The sequence below is a fragment of the Acomys minous genome (assembly GCF_964271855.1).
Source record: "Acomys minous genome assembly, chromosome: 17".
Classification (NCBI taxonomy): Eukaryota; Metazoa; Chordata; class Mammalia; order Rodentia; family Muridae; genus Acomys; species Acomys minous.
Window position 1 is genome coordinate 17,390,451 of NC_140500.1, and position 19,009 is coordinate 17,409,459.

General features: G+C 38.5%; 1 protein-coding gene across 1 annotated transcript; it reads left to right on the top strand.

The window, feature by feature from the left end:
- Nucleotides 1-1,256: 1,256 nt before the first annotated feature.
- Nucleotides 1,257-9,440, top strand: LOC311588633 (early activation antigen CD69-like). Its single transcript, XM_084766499.1, has 5 exons — nucleotides 1,257-1,400; nucleotides 5,116-5,238; nucleotides 6,287-6,486; nucleotides 6,907-7,010; nucleotides 8,467-9,440. The coding sequence occupies exons 1-5, from the start codon at nucleotides 1,337-1,339 to the stop codon at nucleotides 8,573-8,575; spliced, it is 600 nt and encodes a 199-aa protein (XP_084622625.1). The 5' UTR covers nucleotides 1,257-1,336; the 3' UTR covers nucleotides 8,576-9,440.
- The last annotated feature ends 9,569 nt before the right edge of the window (nucleotides 9,441-19,009 follow it).

Genomic DNA, 19,009 nt, shown 5'->3' on the forward strand with positions numbered 1-19,009 from the left:
GGTGAGATGAGTGCCTCACAAAGATGATGTGACATACTTAAACATCATGCCGGCTGCTGTTCAGGAAAGATACCAGCAACAAAAAGGTACGTTAGGACCAATATGTACATGTCCATATGCCAAGCAGACAAATGAAAAATGTGCCTGCTGCCTCACCTCCCTTGGTTGTGTGGGACTTTCCAACCGACCTAAGCACAGCATCTTCACTCAGGCTTTATTCTGCAATCTGGATGACTTTACTCCAGGGGTGACTGTAATCTGTGAGCACCAAGGTTATTAACCAGAGGCAGCACTTTCATCTTTTTGATCCTCACACTTACTTACCAAACAGGCACTTTCTGCATTCGTTTTAATGTGGTGTTTAAGAACTTGCCTGGATGAGATGGATCCCATGGGAAGATATGTGTGCATGGATCACATCCCAAATATCTGAGGCCACAGATGCCTGAGCTAAATAACCTACAGGACCCTGGGGAAATAGAAAGCCGTGTTCTTCAGTGAGACAAAAGAAGCCTGACAGTGGAGGATGACAAGAAAATGAGCAAAGGACGATGAAATAGATAACCGAAGATAAACAGTTTTAGAACACAGCGAGGAAGTTTCAGACCACAAGCTTTCTGTTTCCTGCACCAAAGCAACTCTTGGCTAAATGACACTTGAAAGAACCACTCCCTGGGGGGAAAGAAGTGAATGTCACACCTTTAAATCCATAACTTACTAAAGAAAACCTGTCCATTTTGGAGAGAGAGTCTCAAGGATAGGAATTTTAAAACCCCGACTCATCAGTACACCTGCTGGCCACCAGCATCACCTGGCATATTATGGGTACTCAATAAATACCAGTAGCTACATGTATGAAGAAATGCATGTATAGGATTACGTGAAAAAGGTCACCCTCTCTCCCAGTCTTTTTCCATATCAAATACAGAAATCTCAAACTTTTAACTCCTTGCTTAGATTATGCCATTTCTCAAGTTATTTAAGGCTTCTAAAATTTTGTGGAAGGATGTCTTTGGTTCTGGGAAAATCCCATTTATCTCTTCCTCCTTAAACTACAGTTGTGAGAAAGCGCATTTCAGACAGCAGGGAAAACCCACAGCTCACCACAACAACACACGGTGAAGTGTCTAGGCCACTGGAGCATAAATTAACGAGAACTGGCAGACTCAAGCAAGTAGAAGGTAGGAGGAAGGGGTGGAGCCAGCCTAATGGACTATAAAGGCTGAAATGCCCCCAGAGACTGAGACACTGAAGAAGACAGCTCCAGCGAGGGCTCACTGTGGACCACTTGAGATTGGGCAGGGGATTTTGAGAGGGCAAAAAAAAAAAAAAAAGGATGCATTCTGAAGACTGTTCCATAACAGAAAACAGCTCTTCACATCTGGAGAGAGGGCAGAAGGGTAAGTCATGTGATTTCTTCTGTTCTGGGATGATCCCTACATTTGTGTATGGTGTAGAATGGAGAATGGAAAGATATCTTTGGAGGACTTGGTTATGATCTATTTCAGTCAGTCAAAAAGGAAACTGGACATAGGTAAATACCTCTCTGGTTATGGGAAGACAAAGTATTTGTACAAGAGGGAGATATATGAGTTTCAGAAGAACTTTAGAGCACTTTTTATTTGAATCAACTTATGTTATCTCAACCTTTAGATTTAAGTGGAAAATTATGCGACCTAGCCTATTCTCCATCCTTTTCCCATAACCACCTTGCATAATACAGAAAGTTTCTCTCCTCCTTACGAAGGATGAGCACTGCTTGCCATGTGAGAGTTATGTTTGTGGCCATTCCTTGTACATTGGCCTGATTTCCCTGTGTCTTGTCTCTTCAATGTTTGCATCACAAATTCTCTGGTGGTTGGAAGCATGCAGGTCTCGAATCTCAGAGAAAACAGCTTTATACACACCCGAACATTTGCAATGTCATGTGGTGATTTATTAGAACATAACCCTTCCTTTAAAATGTCATCTTCCACCATGACCTATGGAACTCTCTCCTTCCATTTTTAAAATTCTATTTCTCTCCCCCAGTGAATCACGTCAAATTCTATAACTATTCATTTTTCTTAGCTGTTATCAAAATATAATTACCTTACATATTTTCCTCTCTTCTGTCTATCTGTTCTACACACATTATGCTTCCTATTACTAGAATTATTTTATTCTGCTTCTGAGTGATGGGGAACCCTCACACACTTGGCACTTAGGAACTAGAGTTATTTGTAAGAGCTATCCAGTTAATAAAGGAATGTGCCATGGCCAACACAGCCAAAATAGTTGGTGAGGAAGATTCTAAGAGTGATTCTCTGTTAAGTTGGCTTGCTGTAAAACAACAACAACAACAAAACTCATCCCTTATTTGAAAGCATGATGTCTAGTACAGATAACTAGAGTTCAGTATTCATTTTTTGATACCTAAGTAAGCCATACTGTATGTCTCACTTAAAATGAGAAAAAAAACAGATAACAACAGAACTATTACAAATAGTGGGATGAAGGAAGGACCTAATGCACAACTTCCTAGTCTGGCCTGAGATCAGCCCCATCTTCCCTTTTATGTTTAGCCTGGGATCTCATGGCATTAATCTTAGCAGCACAGCAGCAATGGAATCAGCAGGCTCTTCTCTGAGTGACTGAAAAATAGTAAATAAGTGGGTCTGTTTTGAACCTCTCCGTTAATGCACAGGCCTCAGGAGTGCCCTGTTAGTGGGGGATGTTTTGTTGCCTAGGCAATAGGTTGAACTGTGGTTAGCAATGACCCTCGGTGATGGAAATAAAGTGTCACGTGAGAGTTGGTCTCTACACTCAACCCAGCAGGTGGATTGATGGGTTAAGCTAGCTGGGGTATAGGGTTGTTTTGGATGTGAATGTGTTTGCTGTGGAACCGGGGTTGTTGATGAATTGAGTCCAAGCCGAATGACTATCATATGTTGAGAAATGAAACTAGACCCGTTTATGAACTCATTACTCAACCTCTGAAGAACTACCTCTGAAGATGACTGTGTACGGGTGTAAAAGAGGAGACAGAGGGAAAGAGACCTGGGTAGGATCAATAAAGGCTTTTCTTAGAAGACCTGAAAACAGATTTTCATGAAGGAAAAAAATCCTGGAAAATGTACAAGTTGGTGGAAGATACCAGCCACACAATATCTCCCTCCAAGCTTATCTGTAAGGAAATGCTTTAAGGGGGAAAAAAGATACAAATTTCAAGATACAGTCTATAGAAATATTGTTTTAGTTATAAAAAGTCATCCACAATGAAAAGTTAAATGTTTTTATAATGAAGGAAAAAACACCCTTGTGATAGGTTCTCACCTTGCAGCCAAAGCCAGCTGCCAACTCCCAATCCTCAGGCATCAGCATCCTAAGTGTCGGATTACATCTGTGGAGACTGATTATCACTGGCAGTGATAGCTGCACTCAAGGAGCTATTTCACATTAACCTTCCACGTGCATTAAAAAAAAATCACACTGGAGAATTTGGGAATTTATAGGGGCATTCTTGTGGGGACACAATGTTTTGAATTTTGAGGGTTCACCCTGCAAAAAATGAAATCCAAATGCTGAAGCCAAAAATCGACTCTACCCTTTTTTGCAGTCATCTGTTTACATGGTAGAACAGACATATTTCTGCATATCCAAAATCTGACACAGAAACATTTCTTATTAGTTAAAGGTAATTGTGACTTTGTTCAGTTTTTATACAGCAAGTTAAATGGAAAAGACTTTGCTCAATATATGTTTTACAGCACTGTTATGCTTCTATTATTTTAATCTACCTTAGAAAATCAAATGTTTCCCTTTCATTCTCACATCATCATTTTAACTGTGGTATACTGTATATGAGTGAATAAACATACCACAGGCGTGCACTGGAGTGGCATGACAATTCTGTAGTCACAATTCCCATCAATATTTGAATATTTCCATGACTCTCTGATATTGGGCAAGTTCCATTCCAATTAGCATAAATGCAAACACAGGTCTCATATCTGACACCACAATGTATTTTGGCTACTCTAAAGTACCATCTATTTGGAAATATATATTTTGTGATTTTTAATGAATACATGTTTTCCATTTAACATTATTGGGTGGATTTTATTCTTCTTCTTAGATTTATTATATTGTATACAACAGGGTTTTATTCTAATTGCTAAGAATTATTTTATGTGGATATGCCAAAATGAATTTATTCACTCTCATGCAGACAGATATTTAAATTGTATTCAGGACTTGGTCTTATTGATAAATCTATGAATATTTCTGGTCAAGGCATTTTAAAAACATGGTTTATTTCTCTTGGAGGTGGTGGTGGTGGTGGTGTGTGTGTGTGTGTAAGATTGTCTGGATCATACAGTGGTATGTATATAGCATTTTTAATTTATGTCTCTAAAAGTGTGTAGGTCATGTGTGTACAGTCCCCTTCATAACCCAAAAGAGGATTGGATCCTTTAGAGCTGGAGTTACAGGTAGTTATGAGCTGCCTGACATGGGTGCTAAGAACCAAACACTGGTTCTCTATAAGAGCAGCACATGCTCTTAACCACTGAGGCATTTCTTCAACTCCTATGTATACATAGCATTATAAGAATAATTTTCAAGCTATTTTTCAGTTTACTTTTAGTATTAATATATAAAAATTTCCATTGTTCCATATATGTATTAGCATTATCAAGAAGTATAATCATGTTCTTAAAATTTTTATTATATCCTATGTTTAGATATCTATGCATAAATTCAGTGTATCACTTGATTACATTGCCCCATGCTTTTCATCTCTTATAAACAAAGTTAACTCGAAGGAGACTAAGGAACTACAGCCAGGAAGCTCCTTTTATATGTCTTCTATGGCAAGCAGGTGCTTAAACGTCTTATATTGTGCTTAAAACAAGAAAATAATAATATGCTTAAATTTTTCATAGCTATGAAATATACCCATTATGCATGCTAAATACATACTTTGTAATATATGATACAGTGGTGATGCCTTACTACGACAGCATTTTGCCTGCCTTGTTTCTAGCCAACAAGACATTTTCCAGATGTCCTGAGAATTTTGTAAAACTGATGATCTTTTAGCCTGAACTCATTGTTGCTTCTTTCCCTTTTCAGACCATGGCACCAGCATACACTTTGAGAACCAACATGAAGGATCCATCCAAGTCCCCATCCCTTGTGCTGTGCTGACCGTGTGCATCATCACTTCCTTAGTCATAGCTCTCATCGCCTTAACTGGTGAGTCTATACTTAGGAATTATCTTAAAGCCTGCCAGCAGTAAGCACTCACATACAGTTGAAATGAACGGGTCATAGCTTGCTCTAATTAATCAGGCTTTCTGATCAACTTAGAAACACCTCATACACCATAAATGGCCAGTTATAATCATCATGAAATACAACCCATGCTCCCAGAATGACACTGCAACAACCATATGGATATTACAAGTGTCTGATTTATACATTATGTAGAGGTGATGACATTTAGATCTACAAAAGGGAGCTCTTATGTTTGTATATTATATTCTATACATATACATAATATTTGCATATATTATATTACATATAATATTGTAAATATTACATATTTGTGAATAGATATTTAACTAGAAAAATGTGTATTTTTTATTCATGGTTGACAGAAAAAGTAGTAGACTGATGAAAAAGTGGCCAGTATTTTTGTCTTTTGTCTCAAACCAACAGACTAGATACTCTGGATTATTACGACAGCCAAAACTCCCAGAGCCAGCTTGGGCATGCTTGGCCACCACTCATTCCAAAAACATCTATGCCTTTACAAATAAGAAATGTTAACAATTTGAAGAAATACCCCAAATGTTCCTTGTATTTTTTAATTGAAAAAATTTCATATAGTATCTTCTCATAACAAGTTTCCTTCCCCCAGCTCCTCCCAGACCTCCCCAAGAACCTTAGCCTCTGCCTGAGATGAGCCCCTCTTTCTTTCTCTGACAACCAACACCCGAGGCTGTGCCTTCAGAGTCCTCTGTGGGAGCATTTATAAATTCAAAAGCTCAATTTTTCTCCTTTTAACCTAATGTTATTTTTGAGATTTTTCCCTCTACCCTGCCACTTTCCGGCATAATACCAAGACAACACAGCCCTCAGCTCATGCCCCAGGGTTGTGAGGGACGCTGCGCACTGCACAGATGATAGTTGAGGCTTGCTTTCTTTTTCCTTGAAATAACACAGTGTCTCCTAGAGTAGGTTTGCCTGTGGGGGGTTTAGTTTCTTCTGTTACTAAAACAAATGATCTTTCTGTCCACAGTGGGCCAGTACAATTGCCCTGGCCTGTATAAAAACTTGGAGTCACCCAACCACCATGCTGCTTCCTGCGAAGATGAGTGGGTTTCATACCAGAGGAAATGCTACTTTTTCTCCACCACAGCCAGGAGTTGGTCCTTGGCCCAAAATTCTTGTTCTGAAGATGGAGCTACTCTTGCAGTTATTGATTCCAAGAAGGACCTGGTAAGATTCGCAACTGATCCCAGCAAATGCTGCTGTTTTGTTTTTAGATCTTCTGTGGTTTCGCTGCGCTCTTTCCAAAGTGGAAACTGGGCACCTGTCTCACAAGCAGGAAAATTCAGTCATTGGGGGCTGTACGAACAATCTAAAAGAGTAAACTGAGAGGCTGCTGTATAGTCTTTCGGTGTGATTTGGTTGCCTAGCTGCAGAGAGCAGCAACTGAGATGAGCTGATGCCTTGTGCAGCTAGCAGTGGTCAGCTTAGCCATGCGTAGCTAGCAGTGGTCAGCTTAGCCATGCGCAGCTAGCAGTGGTCAGCTTAGCCATGCGCAGCTAGCAGTGGTCAGCTTAGCCATGCGCAGCTAGCAGTGGTCAGCTTAGCCACGTGCTCCGGCCAGTTCTCAGAGCTTCACTGTGCTTTCAGCTATTTCTGAAGCGCTTTGCTGGTGGACTGCAACACTGGATCCGGCTGGAAAATAAAGCTAATCAGACATGGAAATGGGCAAATGGCAAGGAATCTAACAGCTGGTAAGTCGTAAGAAATCTCTCCGTCCTTTCTAGGCTGACACTCTTTTTTAATTTAAAAAAAAAAGTTTCTTCTTTCATTTGTATTCCTTTTTTCTTCTCTCCCCAACTTTTCTTCTTTCTAAATTCTGTTGGTCAAGGAGGCTCAGTTCTTCATCACACAGCTCTCATCACTCTTTTGTTTGTATTATGCTCCTTGGAATTACTTACGGGCATCCTTTATTATTAAAATTCACTCAGTACCTCCTTCTAATAACTTAACTTTGTCTTAACACTTGTGTGAGCAATAGTCTTAGCGATCTTGGACATAGTCCAAGGACACTTCTGATAATGGGTGACGCGATAGTTGTTGGGAAAGAATTGCTTATTTCACTTCCCTTTCACAGTTTTTATCCCTACAGGGACAAAGGATAGTATTTTAGTGCCTATTTATAAGTGTATATGAACCTAAGAAACCACCTCCACCAGCAAGAAAGACACTGTCCTTACCTATTATTAAATTAGACTTAAAGTTTTGAGGAGCATACTATAAATTTATTGTTGACCTTTAACATCTGAAAACTCAGAGTTGAATAAATCTCTCACTCTTTACATTTGTATAATTATTGATACAAAGTCAGTATTGCCAGGGGTGGTGGCACACACCTTTAATCCCAGCACTTGGGAGGCAGAGGCAGGTGGATCCCTGTGAGATTGAGGCCAGCCTGGTCTACTATGCGAGTCTAGGGCAGCCAAGGCTACAAAGAGAAACCCTGTCTCGAAGAAGAAGAAGAAGAAGAAGAAGAAGAAGAAGAAGAAGAAGAAGAAGAAGAAGAAGAAGAAACAAAACTGCAATGTCATTATTAAAATCTATATTTCTAAATTAGACACAATGCTGTATGCCTTGAGTCTCAGCACCCAGAAGTCAGAGGCAGATGAATTTCTGTGAGCTCAAGGTCAGCCTAGTCTAATAGTGAGACCCTCTCTCAAAAACAAACAAGCAAGCAAATTGATTTACTGGTAAAGAGACTTTTAGCACGTGTCCCATGGTTGTATACCTGTAGCTAGGTGTAGGTATATACCTATACCAAGGAATACAAGAAAATCAGTGATGGTCTAAATAAAATAGTATTTGGTGACATTAGCTGTGACCACACCCTAAGCCCTCTAAAACTGTGCATCTTGAAAGATCTATGAAGTAAAAAAAAATGATAATGAACTATCCCCCTGCTGGGGTGCCTACTGAATCAGAAAAACAGAGCCTTTAGCTCCATCTATTTTCCCCACAAATGACTTCCTGTGGTGTTGCCCATTATCTCTACACAATAGAGGATGGCTACTTGGCTAGAAGATGTGTGTTCTGTACTTTCTACTGAGGGAGCAAACAGAAAAGGCAACGGTCACTGCACCATTTATTCCCATGAAACTGGCTGCAATTGATGGTCTAGAAATAAATCTGAGTGTCTTTATGCTTTGACAGGTTCAATCTGACTGGGTCTGAGAAGTGTGTGTCTCTAAACAACACCAATGTTGCTGCTGTGGATTGTGAGGAGAATTTGCGCTGGGTCTGCAGCAAGCCCTCCAGATGACAAGGGAGAGCATATTTCTAGATGACTGTGCCATAGCACCACAGAAAAGTTGTGTGACCAGATGCTACCCTGTGGTTGCATCTCGCAGACTTTACATTATCCTGGAACCCTTCCAGATAGGATCGTGGGACACAAGAAACAGAAACTCCAGGAAGAGCCTTTGACTACAAGCTGAAATGTCACCAACTGACTGATAATCAAATCAAAGTGAGGACGGCTATAGAGCGTCATAGAAGCACTTTATATTTCAAATCTAGGATGAATAGAACGACAAGCTTTCAAATATTATTTATTGCTGAATGACTGTAACAGCCAGAGCCTTCATGCGTTTGCACTATTTGAAGGAGCTTCAGTGGTAGTAAAATCTGCACGTAGATACAGAAAAATGTGACTTATTAATGATTTTCTTAAAATCAAAAAACATTCACAAGTAGACCAATGCTTATTAAACCACGCTTTGCAGGAGCTCCCTCTATTTACAGGCCTTTGCCAGGGTGTTTTTTCAATTGTTTTTCCCCAAAGGATAAGGGTGACCTTTTCTTTAACTTCCTCAGTGTAGACAGCTCATTTTCAATGTATATATTTCTTAGTCTATAAAACTCTTCTCTCCAGTGTATTTCAAGGAAGAGACAAAAGCACAGCATGTAAGGAATATTTGTAATGCAGATTTCAAAGTGCTGGAAAAAAAAGTGCAATATGTGTCTTGACAGATCTCTGTCAGGACAAACACCAAGTGATTTCACCCTGGAATGATGCCAGACTTGTCACAGAACCTGTTTGTGTCTTTCCCTGTTCTTAATGTTACATGTAGTACTTGTTCAAAGATTTTCCTATGTGCAATAAAGTGTTTATGTATTTGTTTGTATTTTAAAACCCAATATAATTGTAAGCTGTTTCTATGTTTATGAAAATCAAAGAATTGACACAGTGGTTTCCAGAAGTGCTTGTTCTAAGTGCGATCAACGTTATGTCATGTTATAGCATCAATCTGCCTTCCAAGGAAGGACTGCCGTAGACCACTGCAGCTCAGAGACCTCACTAGGGAGGAGTCTTCGTGCAGTGGGTGGAGGTTAATGCAAACACTCCACATCAGTCAGATTGCAGAGAATGCTCCCCCACAAACCAAACACTACCCCCTCTCCCCAAAATAAAGGTTCAGGAAAAAACATGGAACCAGGGCAGGAAAACTGTAAGAGCCAGAGGTCAGGGAGGACTTAAGTAAAACGGCATCTTCTAGACATAACAGGACCACCACACTCATGAAACCACAGCAGCTGTGCCTCTCTGCAAAAGACCTGCTCAAGATGAAACCTGTCAGCATCCCAGCAGGATGGAAGATGAGCACAAGAGCCATCACTCCTACCTGAGGAGCTACTGAGAGTTGGTTGCTGCTGAAAGAAAAGTAATCAGATTTTATTCTCAAGTATAACCCTAGTAACAGACTATGCTCCAGTGCATGACTCCATATGTACACACACATGCACAACATTCATTGAACGCAATGGGATATAAAACATACAGTTATATGTACAGCATTCATTGAATTCAATGGGATATAAAACAAAAGAAAAGGAGAAAGGACACGATGTTTGGAGGAGTTTGAGGATGGAGTAGTAAGTGAATATGATTGAAATACCTTGTATACATGTATGAAATTCTCAAAGAATAACTGTAAGTTATGTCATATTAGAAAGCAGAAAACAGTAGAATGTCTTTTAAAAGTTCTCCACAAAGCAAAATCCTAGATTTATAACACTATTAAACATTTTCACATATTCATGCTAAAAAGGATACATTTCTGTTTTATATATCAGATGCTCTGATTCTGTGGTCCACATATCCAATGCTCTGAAACCATCTTGTTCAACTGTGTTCGGAAATCACTTTTTTCACTATATACCTTATAGTTTTTCACATATGCCAATTCACAAAGTATACATGGGTAATAGCTGGCCTTCAATGGCTATTTCAACCAGAAAAACATTTCATCATTTCCAGAACTGTTTTATGGATGAAAGCTGCAGTATCATCTTTCTGTGATGTGTGACAATGGATGACCTCTCCAACATCTCTAAGTGGTGGTCATCCTAGTGACATATAGAAAAAATATGGGTTTGGAGCTTTTCTTAATGAAAACTAATATGAAGTTTGTTAGCACAGAAAGCCTCAGGTCCATTGCTACAGAATGAAGGAGGTGGCCTCCCCACTTGAGTGTTCTATCATTAATAACATCAGCCTGGTCCTGAGTCATGTTAAAAAACAGAGTTCCGATTTGCATGATGTGGATGTGAAAGAAGAATATTGCTGTTGAGAGCCTCAGGATGAGAGCCAGCTTTTCTGCCATCCACTGGCTAGAGAGCTAGTTTAGAATTAATTAGAGATCGAGCTGAAACTAATTAGAAATTTAGTATGCAAAAATTGAACTTATAACAGCACTAAGTTCACAGTAGTCAGGCAGTATATGAATATTATAATTTTAGACTGTCAGCAAATTTTTAGTATTGTATAAAGTACTATTTACTTCAAAGAATGTTTATTTCTACATAGCATCCTTAGGTTTGTTTTCCAATGAAGTTTAAAGATTCATATAACAAGCATGTAGTAGTAGAGATAAAATACCCAACAAGTGCAGCATGCAAGTGTTTATATCTACTTGCAAAACAGGCAATAAAATAAATAATTGTTGTGTGACGATGGCTATGTCAGGAAATATGTAGGGTGCCATCGGAACCCTTTTCTACCATAATCAAACTTTTGGCTAATTTTACATTACATCTATAAGGTGCATTTTCCTTAAGTGGTAGCAGTAATATGTGCTAAAGATAGCTATTAGCTTTCTGTGTCTTGTTTGGACTTTTCTTTTTTTTTTTTTCAATTCTTTACCAAATTTTATTTAGAGATTCTGCTGTTCTTTAGAAAATATGGCATATAATGAGCTCTTACCAAAGAAAACATAGCACTAATATTGCTATCAACGTTTTAAACACAGAAACACTATCAATATTTTGGACATTCAATAAATGAAGTGAATGAACTGACCAAATACAACAGAATGATGAATAAGTCTTTTGTAAATAACAGAGTTGAAGCATATGTCTAATTGTAATGAATTATAGAGAAAAATGAAAATCAATTTAAGGAACATTATTTATACACTTCTTACATTTTGAACTCGATACCAACCTTTAATCTATGTTTAACAATGTTAATATCTTTAACAGTTATAGCTGCTATTCTACATGCTTTGCCTTTGATTATAAATTTTTCTCACCAAAGCAAGCATCTTTTACATCTTTTATCCCACTTGTTGCTCTTTCATCCTAGAGACCAAGTTAAGAGGAGTGAAAAAAGGCCATGGCAAAGCACATTCTGCCAAACTAATTATCCATTACTGTTGAGCTTGTTGTTATTCAAATTGTAAGCACAATGGCAATAAGAAAATAAATTCTCTTCAGTAATATAAAAAAAAAACAAAATGGGCAATAATAACTGGCCTACAGTCATAACAATTGTACATAAAGTCTGTTCAATTTTTTATTATTGCTTTTTATGTTACCACCACTCTGCTCAAACTGTGCAGCTCTGTGAGTATGTTAGCTTCAAGCACTTGTACTGCCTACCCTTCAGTTCACAATGTATTCCAGCTAGCGAGGTTCATCAGGCTGAGAGGAGTGCTCTAGCAGAGAAGCTATCCACAGCTGATAATCTGATATTTTTCTTCAAGAGCATCAACACCGATAGTATCGGTGTTGGCTAAGGACTTCTTTTATTACTTTTCTCAAAGAACTAGCTCTTGGCTTCCTTTGTTTGTTGAATTGCTCTCTTTGTTTTTTAATGTATTGATTTCAGGCCTGAGTTTATTTCTAGCCATCTACTCCTCTTCGGTGTGTCGGCTTGTGGTTTTTTTTTTTTTTTCACCTAGGGTTTCCAGATGTGCCACTAACTTGCTTGTATGAGATATTTCCAATCTCTTCATGAAGGCTTTTAGTTCTATGAACTTTTCTCTTAGCACTTCTTTCAATGCGTCTCATAAATTTGAGTATGTTGTACCCTCATTTTCATTGTATTCTAGGAAGTTCCTAATTTCTTTCTATATTTCTTCCCTGACCCAATTATCATTGAGTTGAGAGTTGTTCACTTGCCATGTGTGTAGGATTTTCGTTATTTCTGTTGTTGTTGAGGTCCAGCTTTAGTCCATGGTGGTCTGATAGGATACAAGGTATTATTTCAATCTTCTTGATTCTGTTCAGGCTTGCTTTATTACTTACTATATGATCAATTTTGAAGAAGGTCCCATGAAGTGCTGAGAAGAAAGTATAATCTTTTGTGTTTGGGTAAAAAGTTTTGTTAGATATCTGTTAGGTCCATTTGATTCATGACATCAGTTAGTGTCATTATTTCTTGGCTTGGCTTCTGTTTCATTGACCTAACCTTTGGTGAGAGGGGTGTTTTGAAGTTTCTCACTGTTAATGTGTAGTGATTGAGTGTGGTTTATGTTTTTTTTTATTATTAATTTATTCTTATTACATCTTAATGGTTATCCCATCCCTTGTATCCTCCCATTCTTCCCTCCCTCCCATTTTCCCCTTATTCCCCTCCCCTATGACAGTTCCTGAGGGGGATTACCTCCCCCTCTATATGATCATAGGGTATCAAGTCTCTTCTTGGTAACCTGCTGTCCTTCCTCTGAGTGCCATCAGGTCTCCCCATCCAGGGGACATGGTCAGAGGTGAGGCACCAGAGTGTGTGAGAACGTAATATCCCACTCTCCACTTTCCTGTGGAGAGTGTTCTGTCCATTGTCTAGATCTGGGTAGGGGTTTAAGGTTTACCGCCTGTATTGTCCTTGTCTGGTGCCTAGTTTGAGTGGGACCCCTGTGCCCAAATCTGCCTATCATAATGTTCTACTTGTAGGCTCCTAGGACCCTCTGGGTCCTTCTACTTTGCCTTTCTCTCATGAATCTCACATCTAGAGTCCCACTAGAATGTCCTCTCCTCTGTCTCTGTTTCCTGGTAAGTGAAGGCTTTCGTGGGACATGCCCGTTGGGCTAATATGCAGATATAAGTGAATATATACCATTTGAGTCTTTCTGCTTCTGAGTTAACTCACTCATTATGATCATTTCTAGCTCAATCCATTTATCCACAAATTTTGGGAATTCCTTGTTTTTAATAGCTGAATAGTATTCCATAGTGTATATGTACCACAGTTTCTTTATCCATTCTTCTACTGAGGGACACTTAGGCTGTTTCCATGTTCTGGCTATTATGAATAGGGCTGCTATGAACATGGTTGAGCAAATTTTCTTGCTGTGTGCTGGAGCATCTTCTGGGTATATTCCAAGGAGTGGAATAGCTGGGTCCTGAGGAAGCCCTATTCCCATTTTTCTGAGATAGCACCAGATAGATTTCCAAAGTGGTTGTACTAGTTTGCATTCCCACCAGCAATGAAGGAGTGTTCCTCTCTCCCCACATCCTCGCCAGCATGTGGTGTCGCTTGAATTTTTGATCTTAGCCATTCTGATGGGTGTAAGATGGATAGGGAGAATTAACATAATAAAAATGGCCATCCTACCAAAAGCAATCTACAGATTCAATGCAATCCCTATCAAAATACCTACACAATTTTTTAAAGACATTGAAAGTTCAATTCTGAACTTCATATGGAAAAACAAAAAACCCAGAATAGCTAAAACAATCCTGTACAATAAAAGGTTCTCTGGAGGAATCTCCATACCTGATCTCAAATTGTACTATAAAGCAATAGTAATTAAAACTGCATGGTACTGGCACAGCAACAGGCTGGTTGATCAGTGGAATCGAATCGAAGACCCAGATATGAATCCACACACATATGGTCATTTGATTTTTGACAAAGAAGCCAAATCCATTCGATGGAAAAGGGATAGCATCTTCAACAAATGGTGCTGGTCTAACTGGATGTCTATGTGTAAAAAAATGCAACTGGACCCCTATCTGTCACCTTGTACAAAACTCAAATCCAAGTGGATTAAAGACCTCAACATAAAACCAGAAACACTAAATCACTTAGAAGAAAAAGTGGGGAAGAGCCTGGAACATATTGGCACAGGAGACAACTTCCTGAACAGAACACCAACATCCCAGGCATTAATGTCAACAATTAATAAATGGGACCTCATGAGGCTGAAAAGCTTCTGTAAGGCAGAGGACACCGTAAAGAGTACAAAGCGACAGTCTACAGACTGGGAAAAGATCTTCACTAACCCCACATCTGACAAAGGTCTAATATCCAAAATATATAAAGAACTCAAGAAATTAAATACCACCAAACCAAATAACCCAATCGAGAAATGGGGCATGGAACTAAACAGAGAATTCTCAACAGAGGAATATCAAATGGCTGAGAAACACTTAAAGAAATGCTCAACCTCCTTAATCATCAGGTTTATGTTTTTTTAATGTTTATTTTACAAATGTGGGTGTTCTTGTATTTGGGACATAGATGTTTAGAACTGTGATGTCATCTTGGTTGAGTTTTCCTTTGATGCATATGAAGTAACCTTCCTCATCTCTTTTGATTAATTTTGTTTGAAAGTCTATTTAATTAGATATTAAGATGGTTATTCCACCTTGCTTCTTGTGTCCATTTGCTTGGAAGACCTACTATTCACCCTTTACTCTCAAGTAATTTCTATCTTTGTGGCTGAGGTGTGTTTCTTATATACAACAGAATGTTGGGTCCATCCAATGTTAATCTGTGTCTCTTTATTAGACAGTTGAGACCATTGATATTGAGAGAGATTAATGTCCAGTGACTGTTAGGCACTTTTATTTTGATGTTGATTGTAATAGAGGGTTTGTGTGCTTATCTAATTTTTCTTTTGCTAATGTGAAGTTACCTATTTTCTATGTTTTCCTGTATGTAATTTGCCTCCTTGGGTTGGTGCTTTCCTCCTAGTATCTTCTGTAGTGGTGGGTTTGTGGATAGGTACTGCTTAAATTTGGTTTTGTAGCGGAATATCTTGTTTTCTCCATTTATGGTTATTGAAAGGTTTTGTAGCTATAGTAGACTGGTATCTGTTGTCTCTTAGAGTTTGCTGAAGAGTTGACTGTGATTCAGATAGGTTTGTCATTGTAGGTTACTTGGCCTTTTTCAGTTGTCACTTTTAATATTTTTCTTTGTTCTGTATATTTACTGTTTCTATTATTATATGGTGGGAAGATTTTTTTTTTTTGGTCTGGTCTACTCTATTCAGTGTTCTAGAGGCCTCTTGTATGTTTATAAGCATCTCTTTCTTTAAATTGGGGAAATTTTCTCCTATGATTTTGTTCACAATATTTTCTGATCCGTGGAGTCAGAAATTTTCTCTTTCCTCAATTCCTATTATCCTTGGGTTTCATTTTTTTCATAGTGTCCTTGATTTCGTGGATGTTCTGTGTCAGGAAATTTTTAGATTTACCATTTTTTTATGGTTATATCAAATTCTTCCATTTTATCTCCTACACTTGAGATTCTTTCTTCTGTCTCTCTTATTCTGTTGTAAATGCTTACCTCTACAGTTCCTGTTTCTTCTCTAAGTTTTCTCTTTCCAGGCTTTCCTCAGTTTGTGCTTTTACTATTGTTTCCATTTTCATCTCCATCTCTTGAACCATTTTATTGATGTCCTTCACCTGACTGCTTTTATTTTTCCTGAATTTCTTCCAGTGATTTCTTTATTTCCTTTCTATAAGCCTTTGTCATGACCTTTCTAAGGTCCTCAATCTGTTTGGCTGTATCTTCCTGTATTTGTTTGTGGATATTATTTGTTTCCTCTATTTACATCTTTATAAGGAAAGTTTTGAGGTAATTTTCTTGTGTTTCAGTTGTGTTAAAGTTTCCAGGGATGATTGCCTTGAGAAACCAGATCCTAGAAATTCCATATTATTTTGGCTTTTGTTGTTTGTGGTTTTTTTGCTGGCCTTTAGCCATCTTGCTGTCTCTGTCTTTGGGTCATTATTTCTCTGTTTAGTTTTTGTGATGATGTATTCATTGGTGAGAGTTGGGTGTTGAAGTCTATCACTATTAATTTATGGGATTTGATGTATGATATAAGCTTTAGTAATGTTTCTATTATGAATGAGGTTGCCCTTGCATTTGGGGCATAGACATCCAGTATTAAAACATAATCTTGATGAATTTTTCCTTTGATGAGTGTAAAGTGTCCTTTTCCATATCTTTTAATTAGTTTGGTTGACAGTATATTTTATTAGATACTAGAATGACTACTCCAGCTTGTTTTGTGGGTCTGTTTTCTTGGAATACCTTTTTCTAGCCCTTTACTCTGAAGTAATGTCTATTTCTAAAGTGTTTCTTGGATACAGCAGAATGATGCCTCTGTATCAGTTTATTGTGGAGTTGAGGCCATTGATGTTGAAATTGTCACCAGTGTTTTTTAGTTCCTGTTATTTTGATGTTGATAGTGGTAGTGTGTGTGTGTGTGTGTGTGTGTGTGTGTGTGTGTGTGTGTGTGTGTGTGTGTTCTTTCTTGCTTCTGTCCTTTTGGTTTTGCTGCTGATATGAAAGGACAATTTCTATCAGTAAAAATCAGAAATGTGATTCTGCTATGTAAAGAGAGGTTACCCCTACATTAAAATATGATAATAAGGGTTGGCAAGATGGAACTTTGCACCTCAGCAAGTGTGTGGTCACACACATACACAATGCACACCGAAATTAATTAATTAATTAATGTATAAGATATTAATCATGAGCCATGTACATATGAAAGATTATGTCTTTTGTTCAACATTACATGTGCTAAATATTTTTTATTTATATGCTAAGAGACAAAGCACTACATTTTCCCCTAAGTGATAGTTTTGTTTCTTTGTAACTTCAAATGTCAATCATAAGAAAACCTTTAATTTAATCCAGCACAAATATAGATAGCTAAAATGTAATAATTTCATTGTTTAAAGCACAAATGTACTTTCCGGTGACAAATTACAAATATTAAAAATGAGTTTGTTTCAGAATGCCTCTGAGCCTCAAGTTATGTAACATGCTTTGTGCTTGAACTGAGTGCTCTCTAGTGGTGACATGGAGCCACTGCACTTTTATTTTAAGTAAGTTTCTATGTGAAGCATGGTTTGTTGGTGATGAGCTATAGACAGGGCTCAGCTTGTAATGGTGACTGCTGCCAAGTTTAATGATCTGATTTCAGTGCCCCAGACCTATTTAGTAGAAGCAACACTATGTAGTAGTGTAGATAGTAGGAGGGCACCAACTCCTGAAAGCTGTCTTCCAACCTCCACGTATGTGCAAGCTCACATACTCATATACACAAAACAAAACTAAAATTTTGTTGGTGACTAGGGGTCATAATGATACATGCATGTTTCAAAATTGCTAAGAGGATAAATTTCAAATGTTTTCACCATAAAACGAAAAGGATTTGAAGTAACAGTAATGTTAATAACTTTATTTAGTCATTGTACACTGTATGTATGGCATATTACATTATATGCACCTCATACACATATAATTCAAAAATATCTATCAATTTTCTATTGATTTTTTTAAAGGAAAATATTTTTAGGATGGTATTTTTATTTATGTGAGTTCTAGACACATGGAATCATGGATCAGCTACTCCAGGGCTGTTCCCTTCAGCAAGATCATCTCAGTCTGCATGTGTGTTTGGTGTTGGGTGTCCACCCACCCATGATCAGTTACACCTAGTTTATGGTATTTCCTTGAACACTATATGACAACAAAGAACACTAAAGTGTGTGAAAATGTAAACTACATTGATGTCAGTTAAAGGCAATGGATGTAGTAAAATTATGTGTGGAGAGCCACAGATAGCAGCGCCCCCTGCTGCTTCCCCAGCGCAATGTGCCCCCTTTTGCACATGCGCAGTGAGTGAGTAAACCTTTGCGCATGCGCAGTGCGCCCCTTTTGCGCATGCGCAGTGAGTAAACCTTATGCGCATGTACAGTGAGCAAGCCCCTTATGCGCATGCCTGAAGGCATGGCGTGAGGTGGCGTGATTCAAACAAGTCATAACGTCAAGTGGTGTAATCTGACAAGGCATGGCGTGAGGTGGTGTGATCCAAATGCACCAACCAAGAGTAACGATGTGGCTGTTTCTGATAGGACAGGCACACTGTAAAGGTTCTGTGGGAGCTTTTCCCAGGGTCACTCCAGGATCCTGAATAAAAACTGCTACAAAAAGAGTTCCCGGTGTTGGTGTCTTTCCTGCTGGATGGGAGCAGGGCCAAAATCGTCCCCTTCAAACTGTTCCTCTTTCACTTTCTCCAAAATATAATTCCCCCTTTTTGTCCGAATCCCGGAACTTTATTGTCTCAAAGCCTGAGAAATTAACGATTATGTCCCACTGACCGGGAACTTACCAGCTAGCTGCCCTGGCTGCCGCAAGTTCTGAGATTCCCCGTACGGGCCACCAAAATGC